Source organism: Emydura macquarii, unplaced genomic scaffold (genome assembly GCF_026122565.2).
Source record: "Emydura macquarii macquarii isolate MOO-44397 ecotype Brisbane River unplaced genomic scaffold, CSIRO-AGI_Emac_v2 contig_2680, whole genome shotgun sequence".
Classification (NCBI taxonomy): Eukaryota; Metazoa; Chordata; order Testudines; family Chelidae; genus Emydura; species Emydura macquarii.
The window spans coordinates 4,126,235-4,149,016 of NW_027132817.1; the positions used below are offsets into that span (position 1 = coordinate 4,126,235).

The following is a 22,782-nucleotide window of genomic DNA, read 5'->3' on the forward strand; positions in this document are numbered from 1 at the left end:
TTGATTGGGATTTGAATGAAATCCTTTAAGCATTCCAGACATTTCACTGGTTTTTCTTTGAGTATAAAAATATTGTAAAATGTTCAAGTTCATTGCACATAACAAAAAGATTTCCATTCTACTGCACATGATTATTTGGGGTATTTTATAATATTAATTGCATTTTGTTTTTACATATTATTTTAGTACAAGGAATGTTCATGGATAGTTCCAAGAAATATGAGCTTGTATTATCTAAAGCAGACTTTTTTAAAGAAAAAGAAAAATCCACAGTACCTTTGAACCTATAATCTACAAAAGTATTATAGATAAATATTAGACTGAATAGTTTGGTAAGTAAGTTCAGCAACTTGTATTAAATTTGATGAATACTCTCATGGGCAGTTGTTTGACTGAGAAAATTCATGTATAGTCCTACAGTTACAAGTTTAACCACACATTTGACTCAGAGGTTATGGACTGTGTTGCATAATACGCAGGCTGTGGCCATCTATCACTTCCTTGGTAGGCTCGTTGGTTAGCATATTGGGGCCATGGTGCTACATATCAAATCCCTAATCCATTTGTGTTAAGAAAGACATTTGGGGCCTTTACCAAAATGGATATATTAGCATTCCTGCAGTACAGTTTTACAAAATGTGACTAGGTTGTTGTAGGATTATTATATGGGGCAGAAGCCAGTCAGAAAGAGTATCTTTAGACCGATCAATAATATAGTATTTTAAAAGTGCAGGGTTGTTGTTTTTTTACCTCAGCTCTTCTGAAGTTAAATAAGACCTGTCCTCCAGTGCTGGAGTAAAGTGAACATCTATATTCACTAAATTAAGTTTTGCATCCACACAATATACTGATACTTTTTTGTTTACTTATTTTAATATTTACAGATTTCAATTTCCTATCTAAGCCAGCACAGTGCCTGCAGCGTATTTCTTCAGTTGAAATACATTTTCATGGGATGATCTGAGAGACAAATAAAACAGATATGGTCGAACAATGCTCTGAATTCACGTTTCCCACCAAAAGGAATTGTAATTAAACTAATTCTAATTCTGCAACACTTGTGGCTAGGACAAGCATCATCACCTTCTATATAAGTGCCCTAAAGAGCATGATACCTTGTAATGCCTTCAGGGAATCATTTATGTATTTATTTAGTGCAAAAAAAAAAAAAAAAAAAAAAAAAGTACCCATCTATATGATCTAAATGCTTTTGACATAAAAACCACATTTATGTTCAGCAATTGGGAATAACTGCCACAAGTCCATCTCTCCTTCACACAATTCCCTGCCCCCTAGGATGACAATTCCATCCTGCCCGCTTTCATATGTTTTGGAAAAAATTGAGGCTTACAATAGTAATACATTCCAATACAGCACAGTAAAAATACAGTATTCATCAGCATTTTCCATGGGCCAAATTCTGTTCCCTACTACATTAGTACAACTGTTGATTTCAGTGCAGGTACATCAGTGCAAACATGGAGCCAGATTTTCCATCATGTATATAGTATTTTCAATGCAAATAGTGTCTAGATGAGCTTCACATTCTGATGCTTTTTTTAGTTTTAAGACAGTGATTTTTACATGGTATTGTGTAGAGTTAATCTGTGTCTAGCTGATTCCACCCACATTCACATAGACCAGAGGTTCCAGTTCTATCTGCAGTGGATGGTGTACATGGCAACATATTGGTTGCTTTGTCATGGGAAGTGGAACTTTTGTGTGTTGGTATCACCTAGACGTGATGTACTCTAAATATTCAGGATACAATCAGTTTAAACAAATATAATGTTAACGCTATTGGACCATACTCCTGTGGAAGAAATTACTGCTGTCTTGTGCAGTGGATCCAAAGTACTGTTCTTTTATGTTGCAATCATATAAAGGACTTTCAAAAACCTGTCCAAATATTGGACTTGTTAGTAGCACTGGTTCTCTATCCAAAAATGACAGACTACTTTTATGCTTTTTCTTCTCCAACAAAAATGAATCAGTCTGTCTGTCACAAAATAGCAAGGACATTCTTGTGAATTATCCCTTATGAAAAAAATATGAAAATAAAAGACAAGTGAAATGACATCATAAAGTATGAATTGAAATGAAAAAAAAAAGATTTCCCCCTGGTACAGGAACTAGCTGTACAAACACAGAATTTTTATGAATTGTGTTCAAATCCAAGCAAAGGATGTCAGTGATGGAAAGGCACAAATATCTCACTATGTATTTTTTCACCGTAGGGTAATGATACTGATTCCAACCCCCAAAATATTACTACATATATGAAGTATGTGCTGCAGTTATGAAAGGTGCACTGTCATCACTGCTGCACATTGCAACTTGTTTCTTTTTGTTTGTCTCTTCTGACCTAACTCACTCAAATAATGGTCCAGATCCTTCCTACTCCTGCTTCAGGTTCAAATCTTCCCTTTTTCCTCAGGTCAGAGAGAAAAGGGGAGTCACTCTGTGGCTACTGCTGCAGGCCTATGACTGTAATGGCTACTGCTTGCCCCATAGGGGCAGCGTCTATCTTTTCTCTGTGTTTGGAAAATACCTAGTGCATTCTGAGAATGACTACAGTCTAATTAATAAGAATAAATCCCCATATCTGTGCCCTTCCAGTTCGCTTGCTCATGTCCCTGATATATAGAACCTGGAGAGAGTCACCACAGAGATTGGATCTGTGTTTCACCTGGTATGTGGACCCTCTGGGCAGGATCCCCAAATTTTGCTCCGTTACCCCTGTGCAAATGAGTAGGATAATGCCAGTTCGATAAAAGGAGACAGGATTTCCTTCCACATTTTAAAAAAAAGGTTTTATAACTGCTGCCTATTGTACTCTGTATACAACCTCAAGCACTGTACACAACCTCAAAATAGGAATCAGGTATATTTTGTTCTTAGAACTGCTGCAAGTAAAGCACAATTTAATAATGAGAGTAGTAATTAATACCAGGCGACTTATCGTGCTGAGCCTGAATTTAAGGAAAAGAAAAAAGAAAAGAGTGAGAGAAGAAACAAAAATGAAGAGAAAGAAAAATTTTAAAAGGACAGAAATGGTAAAAATTCAACACAGATTCAAATGAGAAAAGGGAGAAATAGCGTATTGGACCAAAGTAATTGTTTCTTTATCATCAGAGGAAATTTGCCTTCTTGTAAGCCCCAAAACAAATTAGACTGAAATTAAATCCTTAAGGCTGAGATTTTCAAAACTAAAAAATTTAGATGCTCTGTTCCCGTTAATTTCACTGGAATCTGGAAGCCCAAATTCCTGAGGAAGCTTTCAAAACATTGTCCTAAGAATCTTTTGAAACCGTGATTAGATTATAAATTCTTTGTATGATGGTCTCTTCAAGTGTGTTTACATAATGCCTATCAGAATGGGATTGTGTTTTTAATTAGGGCCTCTGAGTACTAAAGGAATAGAGTCTTTAAATATAATAATGTGTTTATATAGCCAGAGGTTGAGAGTGTTGATGTATAAAAAGGTTATTTTTACTATTTTGTTTCTCTCTCTGATTTTTTTAGACACCTCATGTGATGCTTACTGGAACAGGTGCTAACCAGTTTGCTGAGAAGCTAGGCATACCTCGGGTGCCTGTGGAAGAGTTAGTAACAGTCCATGCCAAAGCTGAGTGGGAGCAATACCGCAAATACAAGCAGACAGTCAAATCACTTTTTAACACAGAATTGTAAGTAGCAATTATGGATACGTTACTGATTTGGCTGACACAAACGCTAAATTGGATTTATGCCTTTTGAATGAAGCTGCAAATACTAGTATGTGTCTTGACAAAATGAAAGGAAAATGTAGCATAAATTGTCACATCATATTTGATTTTGTATATTTCTTGGTTTAGCAAAACACAGGAAGACTGAAAAAAGTCTGTTACCTAGTGATTTCTTAAAAAGTAATTTTGTATTGGTCTAGTTAGGGCTAGATCTTGAACCACATTGTGCGTACTAGGTTTGATGGCTGCACTATTTTTCATAATTCACATAGCATGTCTCCAAACGAGGTGAACATTGAACCTTGAAGTACCCGTGGAACAAAGAGAGAGATTATGAAATCACATCTTGGTAATGGCTGATTTTAGGAGTTCTCTGTCTTGAGGCAGCCAGGGATAATCTTTGTTTAAGACTGAACATCCAAATGCCACCCGATCAAAATGTACTAATTGCAGATGCATCCAGCCTGGGATGGCAGGCCTATGGACAAGCACTTCATCTTTGTGGGACTAAGGAGACTCATCTTTTGCAGGAATATCATAAGACAAATTAGCGAAAGTGGAAATAACTTTTTAGCAACAGTGGTGTTGGCAGTGGTTGGCATGTCATATTTGTCTCCTGGTATTAACTAGTTAAGGGGGATTCATATGTTATTTAGTAAAAGGAAGTTGCTAATTTCAGGACTCACAGACAAAATTACAGGACTGTATCAATATATTTGTGATAATGTTGCAATGGTCATTAATCATGTTTTAATTCAATATTTCCCTGATAGAAATCTGACTCATTAAGATCAGTTAACTGAGAGTTCAACATCTTTATGTAACTAATACAGCTGAATATGATCGAATGAAACCAGAGATTAACATTTTATAATGAGAAAAACAGAATTATTCTGTCTAAGCTGTCTTTTTCAATTAATGCTCTTTTTTAAAAAAAGAAGAAGCATCTATGTATTTATCTGCACTGGCCTTTAATATGTTAAATCTATTTTTTAGTCTAAGCAAACATTTAAAATAAAGAACCTAGTGTGGTGGTATGGTAATCATTGTTACTAGGATTTGCACGTGGCCAACCGTCTATTTTATAATCTTTATAGTCAACAGTCTACAATATATATATTGTATGGCCATCCAACATCTTGACACATGAAAGGAAACATAAGAAAGTCAGTCAGTCAGTGATGCTTGGCAGTAATGTGGGAGAAGAACCCCATATGCAAGTGGCAGACCTTCCCACAGTGGCTACAGGTCTACTCGCCAGACGGCAGTTGGAGCACATTCTGCTTCCTGGCTCACCTACAAGCCTCAGCCTGGGCTCTGATGTCCCTTCATGATGACCACACCAGCTTTACCTGGCTTTTCCAGACTGAACAGTTGTGGGCCAGGCTCTCCCAGTTGTCAATGGGAATGCTGAATTTCTTGAGACCATGCTTGACATTGTCACTGTATTGGAGCTTCGGCTTTTCTCTCTGTTGAGGGTAGTTCTTGAGTTGGCCATAGAGCACAATCTTCTGCACACAATCTTGAGGCATGAACTCCATGTGTCCAAGCCTGCAAGTGTCCATCATAGTCTGCATAGACTGTAGGCTGGTTTTCTCAAGGATCTCGTGGTTAGTGATCCATTGGCCCCAAGTGTTCTCCAAGGATTTTTCTGAGACAGCGAATGTGGAAGGTGTTCAGTCTCTGCTTCTGCTTGGAGTATTTGACCCAATTTACACAGCTGTAAAGGATACTGAAGACACAAGCCTAATAAACAGACACCTTTGTATTCAGGGTTAGCAGCTTGTTGTTCATCTGACACATGAAATAAGTTTGCCAAAGGTGACAGAGGCTTTGACGATTCTTGCTTCAAGTTCTGTATCAAAGCTAAGTGATTGGGTTAAAGTTGAGCCAAGTTAGCAGAAGTGATCCACGTTGTCCAGGACTTCGTTACCAATGGAGACTTTAGGTAGGATGTTAGTGCCCTGTGACATGACAACCATTTTCTTAATACTAATTACCATTCCGAACTTGATACATGCATCAGAGAACATATTCATTATCATCTGCAATTCATCAGGTGAATTAGGCTATGTCTTCACTGACGGCAGCAAATTTGCCGCCATCAGATCGACTTATCTGGATCGACTGAACGGTCAGTGAAGACCCGCTTAGTCAATCCAGAAATCAATGTATTAAGACCACCTTCTCAAGTGGCATAGCGCTGTGTTGATGGGAATGTGGTTCCCATTGGTGCAGTGCAGTGAAGACGGTGCACAGAACAGAAGCACAGAAGTCAACGGGAGTTATGCAAGTTTTTTGCAGAGTTTGCGTAACTCCGGTCGACTGCTGCTGAATCTCTGAGGTAAGTGTAGACAAGCCCTTAGGCACTAATGCAGCATCATCTGCAGACTTGAAAAAAGCAGTGGAGACCAAGAATCCATAGGTAGCCCACATACTTTATTGCTGAGCTCACCTCACCTCCTTCCCTCAACAGTGGTAGAATAGCCAGCTCCCAGTATTGGCAGACATCCAATTCCTGCATTCATCTGACCATTCAGAGTGCAAAAGCAGATCTAATGCTGATTCAAGAAGTATTAAATTGGCCAGATATTTTCATGTGGTTTTTAAGTACCATGTTCTCCATCACAGTAGACTAGAGAAGCAAAGTGGTCTAATGAACAGGATACTGGACTAGCAGTCAGAAGACAGTAGGTCTGGTCTTAGCTCTGCCACTGACCTACTTTGTAAACTTAGGCAAAGTGTTTTGCCTCTCTTCCCTCCACCATTTGTCTGTCTTGTCTATGTACATCTTCTGGGCAGTGACCATCTTTTACTATGTGTGTATATAGCACCTAGTACAGTGGGGCCCTGATCTCTGTTGGGGGCCTCTAGGCTTGAGGCAGCAATAACAAGAGGAAATATCTTTCTTTCCCTCTACCTAGCTCCCTCCCATCTTCTAAGATTTTGCTCCTTTCCATATCATGTAATAAGGAGGGACTAAGGGCTTTCGACACTTAAAATGTTACAGCAGCACAGTTACACTACTCTAGCGCTTCAATGTAGACATTACCTATGATGCATCTCCCATCAGTGTAGGTAATGCATCTCCCTGAGAGGCAGCATTCTTCTGCTTCTCTTCTTGAGTTCCTGCAAGGAGCACCCTTCTTTACTTCTCTCTTTACAGCAAGGAACTGACCTGCTTATGCTCTGCAACTCCTTTTATCTGAACCTGCTGCACTCTGAGTGCTAGTGTGCAGCCTTTTTAGGGAGCACTGGAGGATCCTTCTTTGCTGCTCCTTTCTGGGGCAGTGTGTGGTTGGACTGCAAGGCCTGCAGCAGTGGATCTTGAAGGGCCAGGTACACCGCATTACAGCATGCCTCAGAAGAAGTAGAGTAAGCATTATTTACCCTTTCCTGAGTCAGATTCAATGTGATAATTTCCTGCTGCTGTATACTTAGGCTTGGAAGGATTAGATTTTTATTAGTAAGTGTCACTCAATGTTCATTTCAACATAGACACACAAACCGATGAAAAATTATTTCCATCAAAGATCATCATCAGCATATGTGCAATGTGGCTAGTTATTTGATGACATCATCAGCTAAGAGGAGAGCCGGTAGCCCACCATCAAAATAAGTTAATAGGCACTCAACAATGATATTTGACGTAGTCTGAAGTTGACTGCAGCTGCATCACGGGTCATTAGAAAAACCACATTTAAAGAGAGTGACTGTACAGTTGCCCTGTCCTGTTTGAAACTGGTTCAGAGATGACCACAGGTGCCATTCCACATCAAAACCTGGTGGATAGATTGTTGGGTCAGTGACGAGAGAGTGATTAACGACTGCGCCAAACAGATTTCACCGTCATGTCGTGTGGTGGCATAAATGACAATCAAGGGCCCCTAGAAGACAGGCAAGCTGGTGCATGGTTGAAGAGGTCTTGGCCAGCAGTGTGACAGAAGCCTTCTCACAGTGAATATAGGGTGGGGCTATGTTACTAAGTACTGGTAGCCATGGCAGTGGAGTTGTCTGTAAAGTCCCGGTAACAATATGCATAGATTTGTTAAGCTGTTCATTGACGAGCGACACCAGACAGGAGCAGAGTTCTCTGCTGTTGAATAGCAGAGACCAAGGGCTGATGTTCTAAGCATCTGGGTGCTTGCACCCCAGGTTGAACCGGCCAGTGTTCTGAGCAGGGTGTTCTGGGTGCGGCTTTTGGCTGCTACCTTTCTCAAGTGGCTGATGTAGGTTAATGACCTATTCAATATCAAACCAAGATAAACCAGGTTTGGATCATACTGCAGGCACCGGCCATTGAGGAAAATGTTTAACTCATGGCTTGTGCTTGTCTTATGCAGTTGGAATACACTAGAAACTGTCTTAGAAAAGCTGGGCTGCAGGCACCATCAACTACGATAGTCTGCCATGAGCTTCATATCTTTATTCAAGATCTTGTCAATTTCTGAGATTATAATTGAAATTATAGGCAGGAAAAAGTAAGGAAAATGCTGCTTGCAATTTTATTAGAGTCTAAGACTATTAACTTTTGTTATTTGATCTATGACGTTGATAATTTGTGTTTTAAATAGAATTAAGCTTTAACCTTTTGAATCTCAGTGTCTACTGTCTGATCCTCTCATTGTCTTCCCACCCATAATTGTGTGCATCTCTGAACACTTAAATAAATGAAAATTTAAAAAATACTTAAAAATAAACATTGATGTCATCTGTAGAAATTATAAAAAAAATTAAAAATTGATTTCCTCCAATCCTATATATTATATACTGTTGCTAAGCATGTCTTAATATGTCACTTTGCTTTTTCACTTTTGGGTCTCACCAGCCTCCATTGCCCAGGAAACATAAGAAAATACATGTTATCTAATTAGTACAGATAAAAATTTCAGATAATTACTAATCTGATTTAACACATCGACCGTATGTTTTTGTTTCTCTTGAGTTTTGGAATAGAAAATAAAATGCATGGAACTGCACTGTATTATTTTCATAGTGCTAATCTACACTAGAAGTGCTACTTCGGGGCAGCTACCCTGATGCAGCTGAGCCGCTGTAGTGTGTCTGGTGAAGACACTCTATGCCGATGGGAGAAAGTTCTCCCATCAGCATAAGAACGTCACCTCCACAAGAGCACTTAGGTCAGTGTAAGGGAGTGACATAAGTTATATCAACATAAACGGTAGCGTAGACCTGCCCACAGACTTCACAGCCTAGTGATTTGACAAAGTGTCTGTGGGTTACCACAGCAGAGAGGTTACCCTAGAAATAGTAGGAAGACAATGGCCCAGATTCTCAACATAACTTAATTAATGTTTTTGTGTAAAATTTTAAAAGTCCTTAAGGCCTGGATACACAAAGGAGTTAGATATCTAAGTCTCTGTTTTCAGTGCCTACATCCCAGTTTTGGGATGACTGTCACACACAAAACTCTTGCTGAACCCTTCAGGCACCTAAACTCACTCAGCACCTAAATTTTTGCAGTGAAAGTTTCCTAGGTACCTATGTTTCTGTTTCTGAGCAAGAGCATTGCTGCTTCCATCTATGCATCCAGACACCTATTTCCTGCATAAGAGCAGTGTGATTCATAAACCAAGGGAAAATGAGCATTCGGCCACTTAAGTCATGTGCAGGGCCTGATCTGGTGGGTGCCCTCTGAGTATTCTTACCAGGCAAGTTCACAAAGTACAGCTGGGGGTTGGGAGGAGGAGATCCCTCATAACATTTAGCCCAGTGGTTTGGGATACTCACTTGGGATTTTGGGGATTCCCTGTTCAAGTCCCCATTTGATTTGAACAGGGATCTGCTTCCTCTCCTGGGAACCACTAGGCTATAGAATAGTTTGATGTGAGGCTGTTGCATGGTGGGTAAATAGTTAAAGAGCCATTGGAAGTGGATCCTGAGTCTCCCATATCCTGGGTGAGTGCCCTAACAAGGAGGCCATAGAGTCATTCTCATGCTGGTACTCTGAATCTCTCTCTTTTTCTCTCTGACCCAGATGACTCTTGAAGTATTTAATCCAGAGTGCTGTAGCTTCAACAGCACAGACTGACAGAACCCCACATCAACCTATCCCGTAGCACAATGGGTAGGGCACTCACCTGAAAGGTGTCAAATAACTGTTCAAACCCCATCTCCCGTTCAGGTTGAGGAGGGACTTGAACTGGGGGTCTCCCACATCCCAGGTGAGTACCCCAACCACTGGTATAAAAGGAGTGAAGGAGCATCTCCTCCTTCGCTCACCCCCAGCTTCTTGCTAAAATAGCATAGGCACCTAACTCCAGGAGAGGATTCACAGCTCAGAATTGCAAGCAAAGATAGGCGCTACTTTTGTGAGATGGTGTAACAGAGTCCCACAGGAATGGTGCCCTGGAACCACTCAGGGTGAAGCCAGACAGGAATGGGTGGAGTGGGTCACTCCTCAGGGCCTCTCACACCAGTGCCATTGTCTATGTACGTGCTGCTAGAGGAAGGTGCACCTGCCCTCTAGTGATCTCTGCAATGATCACACACCCTGGTCCCATCACTGAAATACATGAGTAACACGTGGGGAAACTAAGGCACACGCACAGTATTCCGAGAAAACATTAATAATGTCTCCTCTTCGTCGCAGAGGGGTGGGGCTTAGCACACTCCCTCTGTCATCAGCATCTCCCATTGGCTAGTTTAAGTGGCTACCTGCCTAGTCTGTTGGGTTTTGTAAATCGCAGTTTAAAGACGCCTATCTCTCCCCAATCATTGTATAGGTGCATAGGCACCTAACCCAGGCTTTTTGAATCACAGTGACATTCCTAAAATCTAAATGTTAGGTGCTGACTCTCAGTGTCACAACACCTAATTCTTTGTATGCATCCAGGTCTTACTGACTTAGGATCCTAAGTTCCATTTTCAACAGTGATTTAGGGCCAAATTTCCAAAGGTATTTAGGTTCCTACAGAGAAATATAACCCCTTGTGGAATTTTCAGAATTGAAATTCATATATATTGAAAAGATAATGTATATGGTGATGTAATACTTTGTAGTTACACCACTTAGTACCTTTCTTCTGAGGATCTCAGATCACTTAAAAAATAGATGAATTAAGCTTCACTACTCTGAGTTAGGTAGATATTATCACCTTCATTTTACAGTTGATGAAATTGAGACACATAAAAGTAAGACCTAAGACCTTTATCCTGCAAAGATTTACACACATGCTTAATTTTACACATGTGAGTAATCCCATTGACTTCAGTGAGACTACTTGAGTGAGTTAAGTACTTGAGTAAAGTTAAGCACATGGACATGTCTTTGTAGGTTCAGGGCCTAAAGTTTTTGGCTACCTAAACTTATATTTAGACACCTAACTAGATGTGGATTGAGTCAGTGGTGTTGAGTGCCTGCAACTTCAATTTACTTCACTTTTGCCTTCAATACCTGCTCAGGTTCACAAAGGTAGCCTATGGTAGAAGTAGGAGTACAACCCAGGTTTCCTAAGTCCCACTCCTGTGCTTTAACTACCAGATCAGCTTTCTAATACTGCACACATATAGCACAGTGAATATAGAACAGTGAATAGTCAATTTTTCGGTTCAGTGGCTGAACAAAAAAGAGGGAAAACAATTGTTTGGAGTCAAACTGAATGTTTTGTTCACTTTGAAACAAAATTTATTTAAATTTCTGGGATATTTTATCTTTTAATAAAGAAAATTGAAGTAAAATTCAATATGAAAAGTTTGGAATTGTCAAAATGTTTCATTTTGGTCAAAAACATTTTGACTTTTTCATAGTTGTTTGGTTTTTTACCAAAAAAATTCAGTGAAGTTGACATTAATTAGCAAAACGTTTTGGTCCACCTGAATCTGCATTTTTCAGAGAAACTAAAAACAAAACATTTTGTACAAAAAATTGTATCACCTCTGGTGAAGAGGGATGGCTAAAGTGTGTTTTCTATTAGGTGAGGGAAGAAAATCCTGGTTTTTCTTGAATGTTTTTATTTTACGAGTAATGGTAACTGAAGGGGAAATAATCTAGAAAAAAATCCTCAAGTAATAGTATTACAAGCAGGTTTCCATTTTTCCAACATTTACAAAGTGGCAGCTCTGTCCTGAGTGATACATGATCAAGGGGACCTGCTAGGATAGCTGTAGTGGTGGACCACAATAAAAATGTGTTATAATAATAATGTTATAATATGTGTTATAATAATAATGTTACTTGTAGATCAACACATCTCACAGCATATTTACCTAATATCTACACATCAGATCCATCATGCTATGGGTTTGAGCTTTCTTTACCTCCTGCATGATGGAGTGACATGCACGTTGAACCAGTAGGAAACAAATATGTTGGATCAAATTATACTTCCTCCCCAAGGTCCTAATAAGCTGCAACTACCACCATTACCCAGCCCCAGATTCTGCCTTTTCTTATTGCTGTTGTGCTAAGCTGCTGATCTTGTTAATATTATCACAGCCTTTGAATCCTCTCTATTGGAGAATGGAAAAGCAAGACATGACCATAATACTCAATTCAGTTATTTCAGCTTTTTGTGCCTTCTTCAAACAGTTGGAATCAGGAGACTTTCATCTTCATCACCTCCTTCCTGAGCAGATGTGGTCCCTTGGAATGGTGGTTCCCAACCTTTTTTAAATGAAAGCCTACTAGTTAACACTAGGTAAAACACATGCCCCCTCACTCCTCCCATCACAGGACATAAACATCTATAACCCCTATAAACACATATAAAATCCCTCAGTTTATCCTATTATAGTTAATCATCATAATTCTAATTTATATCATTTTAAAGAAGAAATCTAAAAAGCAATATTGAACTGATAAAGCACTCCAGAAATTGCTTAAACTAAAATTAGATACCAAAAACAAGACCAAAAAAAAAAAAAAAAGTAAAGGACTAAATTAGACCCTCATGGAAACCAGGAGAAGGCCAAATCCAATATCAAACAGCATTATAGGTTAGGTCTGCATGGTGGTCAAACTCATCAGGTGTTGAAGTAGGTGTAATCACGACCTTCTTGCATCTATCTAATTTGAGATAACTTCTTCCTGCTAGACTCGCTGAGACTGAAGAAAGAATTTCCCACTTGAGGCCTTCTTGGACAGTTTAACCTGCACATCTGGCCAGATTTAAATAATCTGTGGACAAATTTAATATTTAGAGACCACAACTCTTTACACAGTAACATCATGATGAGCATCTTACCCATGTGCTCCAAGGGAATTCACCCAATAATTTTTTTCTGGGTAAGATCTGCTCTTGCAGGTCTTTGACCTCAAGCAGACCTGGGTGAAATATGACACTTTCACTTTTCTTGTTTCAACTCTGCATCTGCAAATAAATTGCAGACATAAATATTGTAATAAATGCTGATATAAAAGAGATTCCATTTTGATGACAATGGAGAATTTCACCTCTTTATGGCTACCACCATAATCCTCACTATCTTTAGGTCACTGAAGAGACTAAACTCAACAGCAATGCAGAGTATAAGCCAGATGTATAGTAATTCTGTTATTTCTATGAACCAACCAGAAATATGGTTTCATTTTAAATAGTGAAATGTCAAAACACAATGCCTATTGTGATATAGCAAGGGCAGAGGGCAGTAGAAGGTGGTAGAAGGGAGGTATGTAAGCCCCGGAATGCTCAGGGCTCTGTTCCCTGCAAACTAGCCAGAGTTACTAGAAGGCAATTAGGAGCAGCTGAGGCCAATTAAGGCCCAGTCAGGTGCCTCATTAAAAAACCCTGCTCCAGATAGATGCGGCACGAGCTGGAGGTGGAGGAATGCCGTGTTGTCTGGAGGAGCAAGAAGAGGACAGTGTTGTGCGGAGGAGCAGAGAGAGGAGTTTGGAGAAAGGTACCGGGCCCAGGAGGGGGAAAACTTGCTCAAGTAGGACTGAATTACTCCCCAGGCACAGGAGCCTGAGTAAGGAAGTTTGGCCCAGGCAGCGAGGAGGCAGGACACAAGGAGCTGAAAGGACAGAGGGAGGAAATTAGCCCAGGGGAAAATATTGCAGCTGTGAATAAGGCACCAGCAGCACATAGCTGCTATTCATAGGGCCCTTGGGATGGGACCCAGAGACAGGCCCAGGTCTGGCCCAGGTCTCTACCCCCGCTCCCTTTCCCACGGGACCATGCCGGAGGGACCATTCCCCCCCGGGGAGACGGGGTAAGTGGTGGCGCCCTGGCCCACTATGAGAGGCAAAAGCGCGAGATCCACTAGGGCGAAGCTGGCTTTCTGCCACACTATACATTGCAGAATACCAATAAATTGTATTTTGTTACCAACCCAATTTAACTTAACATTTAAATGATTTTTAAGCAACCTTCCTGGGGAAAGAATGAATAAGTTTTGCTTCACTTATCCATTTTCTGAAAAAAAATGTAGAGGAAATACAGAATATCCTTGGCTCAGTAAAGCTCAATATCTACTTCTGGAACAAAAAGCTCTGATTTTCCCTTTAATTCAATCCCTTATGTAGGATGCATGACTCATTCTGAGTTGCCTTGACTTGTAGTTAACCTGATGAGAGAGAGCGATCTTCTCTTCCAGTTCTTCAGACAGAGAGAACATGGTCTTTGAAGACGTTTTTATTGTAAAATTGTAATTTTTTGTCTCAAATATCTTTATAAAATATATTTCCCTTCGCCAATTCCCCTCCCACTGTTTCTGAGAATCAAGAATTAATTTCCTTTTCCCTGAAGAAGTAAAATGGAAAATGTATTCTGATTCACCCTATGTCTGAATAAGAGTTAATAGATTTTTTAAAAAGTTTTCTGAGTACACTTTAATTTTTAAAAAAGCTTTTAAAACTTTCTCTTCTGTCCTTTACAGGAGTGGATCCATGAATTATCATTATTTTATTGATAATATGTGTTGTTATATCCAATGATGTGGTTGGTGTTGTATAAGACACAACTAAAGATGGCCCCTGCCTCAAGGATCTTACAATACTGTAGCTATCATCTCTAAATTTTTAATCCCTCTGGGTGAGAAAAGCTCCCAAATATGTACTGTCAAAATTTATAACATATAGCTTCCTACATAAGGAAAAAAGGTCTTTTGCCAAATGACTTGATTGTTGACATCAACAACAATCTAACTGGGACTAGCTTTCAACTGATAGAAAATATATTCAAGTTCCCAAATCTGTGTAAATTGAAGGTGAACCTCAGACAATTGTGGTTGCCAGACTTTCATGTGATATAACCTTTGGCCTGAACAGGATCCTTATCAAGAGGATAGTCAGCAATGCAGTGACAAGCCAGACAATTTGATTTTTCTCCTGGAGTGCTGATACCATAGCCTTTGAAAATTGCAATTAATGTCTTCCCTAAATAAAGAATGCCATCACTTTGGAGAGAGCTTATACCAGTCCCTAAAGGGTATCTTTCAATCAGACATAATTTTCAGCTGCTTCTTTCAAACAAAACAAGGAAGACATGCTTTTAAGTTCTAGTAAATGAAATGAAACTGAGAGATTCTATGGGGACTAGAATCTGGATCTGTGGGACCGCCGACACTACTGCACTGCCATCTGGCAGCCTTGATAGGGCTGTGTGAATTATCATGTAAATGCTGTGAAGAGAAATGCCACAGGAAGTACCATCTTGGAAGGCCAAACTGACAGCTTTCCTCACAGCCCCTGACTGGTTTAGGCACCCTACTGAAGCCAAGGAGGAGTTTCAAAAAGTGTCCATGCAACAAGATGGACTCCTTTGCTAATTGTTGTGACCCTCTTGAAGCAGCATCTCGGCTTGCTTTTGGAGTCCTGACCCCAGATCTCACCCATGGCTCTGATTCCTAGTTCCTGAATCTGGCTCTGACCTATGTACTGTTCTTGGCCTCTGACCATCACTGCTTCAATAAATATGCCTGATCGCCACTGCTCCAACACCTAGACCACCCAAACCCCAGTCATGACACACGAAGTGGAAAATCTTCCAGGTTCAGAATTGTCAAGCACGCAATTTTCAACTTTCCAGACAGCTGGACATGACAATCCCTGGCCCAGGGCTACAGATAATTGCAAACTAGTTAAGAAAAGATTTTAATTTCTTCTTTCTCACTTTCAAAATACTTCTTCTACAGGAAATCTGTTGTGCAGATAAGCAATGGAATGGGAGAGGTTCAAATTAATAGATGCATAGATTCCATTGAAAGTGAAAGCAAGCAGAAAGGAGAGATCACTGAAAATTAAGTAATAGTAAGAGAGAGGGAATAAATAAGGAAAGTGAAATATTTGCAAAAGAGAAATAATTGGACTTCTGAATACACTTAATCTCCTGCTGGTGTATATGGTCTGGTGGACATTGGTGGTGACTTTAACTTTAACTGCTGGAACAAGGGCTGGTATTTTAAAGGGACTGGATACATTTAATGAAATTAATATGTTTTATTCTAGCATGCAGTGTTGCCAACTCTCATGTTTTTATTGCAAGTCTTGTAATATTTGATGTTTCTCTTAATGTCTCAGTTCCCAAAGTCATGTGATTAATTGAGAATCTCAATTTTCATTTTTTAAAACAGAATGTTTCTAGTTCTCGTGAAAATTGTGAAGGGGTATGCCCAGAAGGTTAAAAAACCACAGTGTAAATGAATCAATTTTTAAAAATAATATTTTTAAGCCAATGACTCATGATTTTAAACATCTGGCATTGGTAGTACTGGGAATACTATATTAATGGTAAGCAAATTTCATGCTTCAGGAAGGAATATTTTCCCAATACAAGCATTATATAATTGGTTAGGTGCATTATCGGTCTAGCTGAAACATATAAAATGCACCATTGCTAACTGTAGAATACAGAACTTGATAGGCTTGACCTGGCTATAGCAAATCCAGTGTTTTAAACTGGATTAAATCTCTAGTTTTAATAATAAAATTATTTAAAAATTCAACCTGTTAAACAAGATGACTTAAATAACTGATATTGGTGGTGAGGTGAAATTACTTGTGCCAAAATAATTCCTTCAAAAGCTCCTATGAGGAGAAACCACATGATTTTATATGTTTATTACATCCAAAAAAACTATGTTAAGAACTTAAAGGTTGTCAGATAAAGCACTCAAGAGTTAGGAAATGAAAGATTTAAGGTTGCCCATTTAACCTTAATTTAGCCACATTGTGCATATATATTATGGTACAGTCTTTAATTACATGATCACATAGTATTTGGTTGGTTGGTTGTTGGTTGTTTTTTTTTTTTTTTTTTGAGGGACTGGAGCATGCTCTGTTCAGATGGATTATTTGGCGAATTTGGCTGCCAAATACTAACAAGTGTGTACTTAGCATTACGAACTGAGTTTTTTAAAAGATCGTAACTTGGCCAAATTTGGGCTGCTTTTCACAGGAACAGCAAAGGGCACATCTCTGATGCCAAAGTGCCTCCTCCCCCCATCATGCCAAATTTTAAGTTCATGATCCAAAGCATGGAGGTGCTGGACCTCCTACAAAAGTTCTTACAACCAATTTCTTAAGATGGGGAATACAATGTATTTCCCCATATCTCAGAAACAGCTGATCCATTTTTTTCTGAAAAGTTCAAAAATAATTTAGCCTGGCTTTGAAAAATGTTCAGCCTGAACTCTTTAAGTTTGATAAAGTTATAAGAGCTGAAAACAAGGTCTTAGAAAGGGAGCGGGCAACCTTAACTATCTGCTCTGTCTGTAATACAGACATTGTTACTGTTATTCATGTTTATCAGAGTTTTGTTGAAGGACTAAAGAATGGGGCCCCATTGTGCTAGGCACTGTACAAACACAGAATAATAGACAGGACCTGCCCTGAAACACAAGCCGAGTGAACAGTGTGATGGCAGCAAACATAATGTTAGTTCCATGATTTTGGGGAGGTAGAGGTTAGTCAGGAGGGGATAAGCTAAATCAAAAGGAAAGTGAAGGGAACAGGGGGATTAAAAGGCCAGGGGAGAGGGAGACAGGGGATGGAGATAAAGGGCAGATTTGGAGTGAGACAGAGGTAAAGAGACTGTGAGGAAGGTGTTAGGGGAAGGGTTGGAGCAAACAGCAAATTAGCACAGGGCAGAGAGAGTCCAGTCAAAACTGTAGAAAGTTCTCTGGGGTCCCTCAAAGGTCCCTGCTTTGGCTACTTCTGCCCTTTCCAGCTGGAGTCTCTGGCTGATTCCTCTCTGCAGTTTTTCCCCAAGGCCACATGGCGGTGGGAAGGAAGACATCACAGGGGTCCTAGTTCCTCCAGAGTATGTGTGTATGGGGGAGAGGGAAGGGTCTTTCCTGCACAGTTCTGGGTTCAGAGGGGTGCTGAGGGAAAGGGAGACCCTGGCTGGACCCCATTTGACTCCTCCCCCCCCGTGCATCAGTCCTTGCTTTGGCTGTTTCTGCATCTGCGCCTATTGACTGGCATCTACACATTAACAATCAACTGTAGTTACAGTGACTAATGAAAGTAGAAGCACTGAAAAATCAAGATACTCTACAGTAAAAGGAACCACTACATGGTGTCTTTGAGTATGTTGAGACAGCCAGCACACTAAATGCTCTCTGTACAGTCAGACCGTCATCTTTGCTGAAAAGCTAAAAGTCACAACTAGAAAGATATAGCGACTGTTTATTTAATGCTCATCAGGAGAAGCTATGTAAGAAAAAAAATACTAATTACTTTCCCGTAATAGAGGCACACTGTGTCCAAATTCTAGCCCAGTGTATATGGCGTCATGTAACTGTGCTGCCGCAGGAGCAGCGCTGGGAAGGAATTGTGGATCAGAGCTAGATTATTCCTCTCCTGGTTCCCCCTAGCTTCTAATGGAAAGTAAGTTACTGCAGCCCTGTAAATACTGCAACACACTGTCCCATTCATGCCAGCTCAGCTGTGCCAACCAGTCCCTTGGGGAACCTGGAACAAAGCTCTGCCCACTGCTGGCTGCTCTGCCCTACCCCTTATTAGAGGAGCAGCAGCCTGATGGAGCCTGCTTCCCCCCACAGACCCATCCTGTAACTGTGATCTGTGCAGGCTGAACCAGGAGGTGGAGTGAGTTCTTGCATGCCTGCCTAAGGTCAAGTGACATTTTTTTCCATAATAATTACTTATGGCCAGATATGGCTTTCCTTATTGACATTGAGAAATTGGTGAGACTACTCAGGAGGTTCTACTCAGCGTGATTAAGCTGAATCTGAACTAGGCAGAGGAAAACGTGTTGAAAAGTTTACAGCCATAGCATAGCCTCCTTTGGTTGAAGATACATACCTACAGCTGGTCAATTCAATCTGTAATTTGGGAGTACTTCTGTTTTCCTCTGACACTAAGCTCTCACATAGCAGCATCTTCAAATAACACACTCTACCATCTCCAGTCAGTCAGGACACACCATCCCATTCTGGTGAATGATGACCTGGCCTCGGTTACTTACACCTTTTTCACCTCACAGCTGTTCTACAGTAATTTGATATGCCTAAGCCTTTCAGCACTTAGGAAAATTGAAATGATACAAAACATTTCAGCACATCCCCTGAGCAACACTGGTTATTGCAAATACATCAGTCCTGTTCTCCACTCCCTAGACTGGCTTCCCACACACTACCAAATCAAGCTAAAAAAGTCTTGGTCCTTGTCTTCAAGGCACTCAGTGAGGCCCAGGGCATCTAAAAGAATGATTATAGCTCCAGGATGAAGAACATGGTCAACTACTCGCCTCTTGTCACAATGAAACTCTCTACAATAAGGGTAAAGCTTGCTAGAGACTGAGCTTTCTTGGGGCTGGCCTAAGACTGTGGAACTGAGAACATCACAACTCCCTCCACCGCTGCTCTAAGTGCAAGGAGCACTACTTTGACTTTGCCTTCTTTGGCATGAACATACAACTGTGTGTGTGTGTGTGTGTGTGTGTAAAAACTTTTCCAAACCAAAACTCTCCACTGCACACACACCTTCCCCTGGGGGAGGACAAGAGAACCAGTGAGTGACAGCAGTTAGTCACGTTACTGAATGCGCTGCTGAAAAGGGCTCAATTACTCGAGTAGCGATGGTAGTAAAAGAACATCTATTGAACAGAACAGAGTAGAAAGAGTGTCAGAATCCGACTCTGAGTAACTAAGGTCTAGATTGTGATTCTGTAATCAGTCCCATGTAAGAGGTGTTGGAGAGGCACAATTCCTTCTGTGCACCCCCGCCCTCTAGCTATGGGGGGGTCAAGGAGAGGATAGTAATCTACTATTGGCCCTTACTAGTGGCAGACTACTTTCCGCCATGTGCCAGTACAACTGCATTATCTGACAAGTGGGTGGACTGGAGCAAAGGCTCTGCCCGCTCCACGCCTATTCCCACCCAGTTGCCTTAAGAAGTGGAGTAGCAAGTGTACAGTACCCATTTATGCTACACACCTGGGTACAAGGACTGGAGAGACCACACAGGGATATGAGGTGTGTGATGTCTTACATTCCCAACCCCTCTGCACAGCCATAAAGCCAGGGATACGAACTGGTTCTAAAACAGTTGCATATTTGAATTTAACAATGGCATGCTTAAATATTTTCTAGAATTAAGGAATATATGCCAGGCACCTCTTGATAGAACAAATATCACATTTTAATGGATTTCATATTTGTATGTCCAAAAACTTTAATATGTTTGTGGGATTAGCAGTGGTGCTTTTAAGTAAATTGCTTTTTCAATGAACAGCAAATCAATGAACAAAATAGTGCAGGTCTTTACTATCGAGTTTGTAAGTATACTGACATGACAGAGTGTTTCATTGCTAAAGAATTACTGTATTAACAACCAGTAATGTGAGCTAAGATGTAATGTGAGCTAAGAACACTTGACAGATTTCAGACAAAAAAAGCAGTTATTGTCTGTTTATAAAAACTAATTGCATTTGAAAAGAAATTGATTCTTGGAAGTATTAAATCAATGTTTATAGTATTTAATCAGCAGACAAAATAATTTATAGTTTTATTGCTTAAGTTATTATATATGTAACTGCTTATATATTGCAAAGCTTTTCTTAACTCTTCAATCTCTGTACTTAATAATCCAGAGGTACAATTAGATAATGATAAAACCACAGTCTCATAAATTATTTTCCTGTATGTAGTTACATATAAGAAATTTTCTGGAATGGATCTGCAGTAATATTTAACTGCAAGGCCATACTTAGATCAATGTTGCTGCAGATGACTCTGAATTTATTTAAAGGAAACCAGCCATCTCTGCAGAATAATGTTCTCACTTTGACTCCCTGCTAGCATCTTCTTCTGTTTGATCCTGTCCTTACAAACCTGTAATCATCAAGTTTCAGGCAGCAGGCTCTTTAATGTGAAAATTGAAATAGCCGGAAAAGATTACTTCCAAACTCAGGTATCATAGGATTGTGCCCGCAGTGCAGTATGATACAATTCACAGAGAGAGAGAGTTGTAGAGCTGCTTAAATTGTGGACATATGGAATGGGATCAAAACAGTTCAGCAGGTATTGTGGGAATGCTGCCAAGAGGCTCTCACAGAAGAGTGTTTCATTGTCACCTTCACTTCAGAGAGATAAAAGCGTAAGAGGGAATAAGTGAATAGTTCTGGTACTGATTACAGAAAGTAAGAAGACCTCCTGGAAGGAGGCTATAAAAATAGGAGGCTGGAGGTCTTAAGTGACACACTGCTAATTTGAAGGCTTTCATCCTCTGTCTAAATTTCATTATTGATGACACCTTTGTGAGTAATGTGTTTGTGCAAGGAGCTGTGTCTGAACACGGGGAACTCAATTATCTTCTGTGTTAATATGGGTTGATTAGCCAGTGGCCTTCAACAGGGATGCAATAGCCCTGGTCATTTATAACATCCCTTGGGGAGGGCAGCATGCAGTGCGTGTGGATGTGCACATGCTGAAAAAGTATGCTCAGCAGTTTTCTTTGTAACTGTGTTTAAATGCAAAAGTTAATAATTCATATATGACAAGTTTCAGTGGTGCACTGTGCACAAATGTTCTGTTTAAAATGAAAGATTTTAGAGGCATATGTGGTAGATAGCTAAGAAAAATATTGCTATGCTAATTAGTTATTTATTTTTTTGCTCCCAGATTTCAAGCATAACCAATTTTGTGTTATTATATCTAATTGAATGGAATAAACAGACTAGATGTGGGATGATTTTGAGGGTTTATATTTCTCCTGTCCATGACTAAAGGCACTTAGTGGGTCGGCATTCAAATAATCAAAACAGATAGATATTTAAAGATGTAGACACATGTAGAAATAAAGAACCATATAAGCATTTTTTGCTGGATTTCAAAGAGAAAATTAATGAAGACCACCTATATGCCCAGACTCTAAATACCTGAGTAATGTCAAATGTAAATATAATTAGGTTAAATCATCCCCCATCAAATGAGTAATGTACATGTATACTGAGAGTATTTCATCTTTGGCATTGAGAAAAGGCCTTAAAATAGTTAGGCTGCAAACCTTCCAATTACAGAAGGTTTAATCTAAACAAGTCTAGACTGATCAGCTGTTTGGATATACAATTATCTCAGTATGGCCCAGATTATCCACTCCCATGGCAAAAAGGCAGACGAAGGACATATCCATAAAGATGACTTCACACTTACCTGCCAGAGGTGGTAGAATTTGTCCCCTCATGAAAAGGCTGAAAGGACTGTCCCCGCAAAACCAACTGATTCCTTGTGATCTGCAGGAAACTAGGGCCATCTATGACTCCTTTTCCAGCAAAGATCAGCAGCAGCCTCAGTACCAGTCAAATCCAGTTTAGTATCTGCACCCGGCTGTTTTTTTGCTGTTGGTGAAGGCAGGACAGTGTTAAGTTTTCACCAATGAGGAGGCTAATTTTGTTATTTGTATCTCCCAAAATAGTAAGGATTTGTAAACAATGCTAAGGACATTTTACGATCTGTAAACATTTTTCCAAATTTTAATTCATCAACATTAGCTCTTAGAGTACATGGATTTTTGCTGGGAGTCCTGTAATTACCTGAGCAATTATTTCCAGGTGTATTAATTACTGTTCAGATAGCAATTTATCTCATAATCTTTTTGAAAGGCAAAGGGGCCAGTGAAGATGGAGACATG

General features: G+C 39.8%; 1 protein-coding gene across 4 annotated transcripts in view; it reads left to right on the forward strand.

The window, feature by feature from the left end:
- LOC137164615 (isoaspartyl peptidase/L-asparaginase-like) overlaps positions 1–22,782 on the forward strand; it is a 188,993-nt gene that overhangs the window by 83,164 nt on the left and 83,047 nt on the right. For all 4 annotated transcript variants that reach the window (XM_067565516.1, XM_067565518.1, XM_067565517.1 and 1 more), the window contains exon 4: positions 3,526–3,689. In XM_067565516.1, coding sequence (XP_067421617.1) covers positions 3,526–3,689 — 164 coding nt within the window. The remainder of the gene's footprint in view (positions 1–3,525; positions 3,690–22,782) is intronic.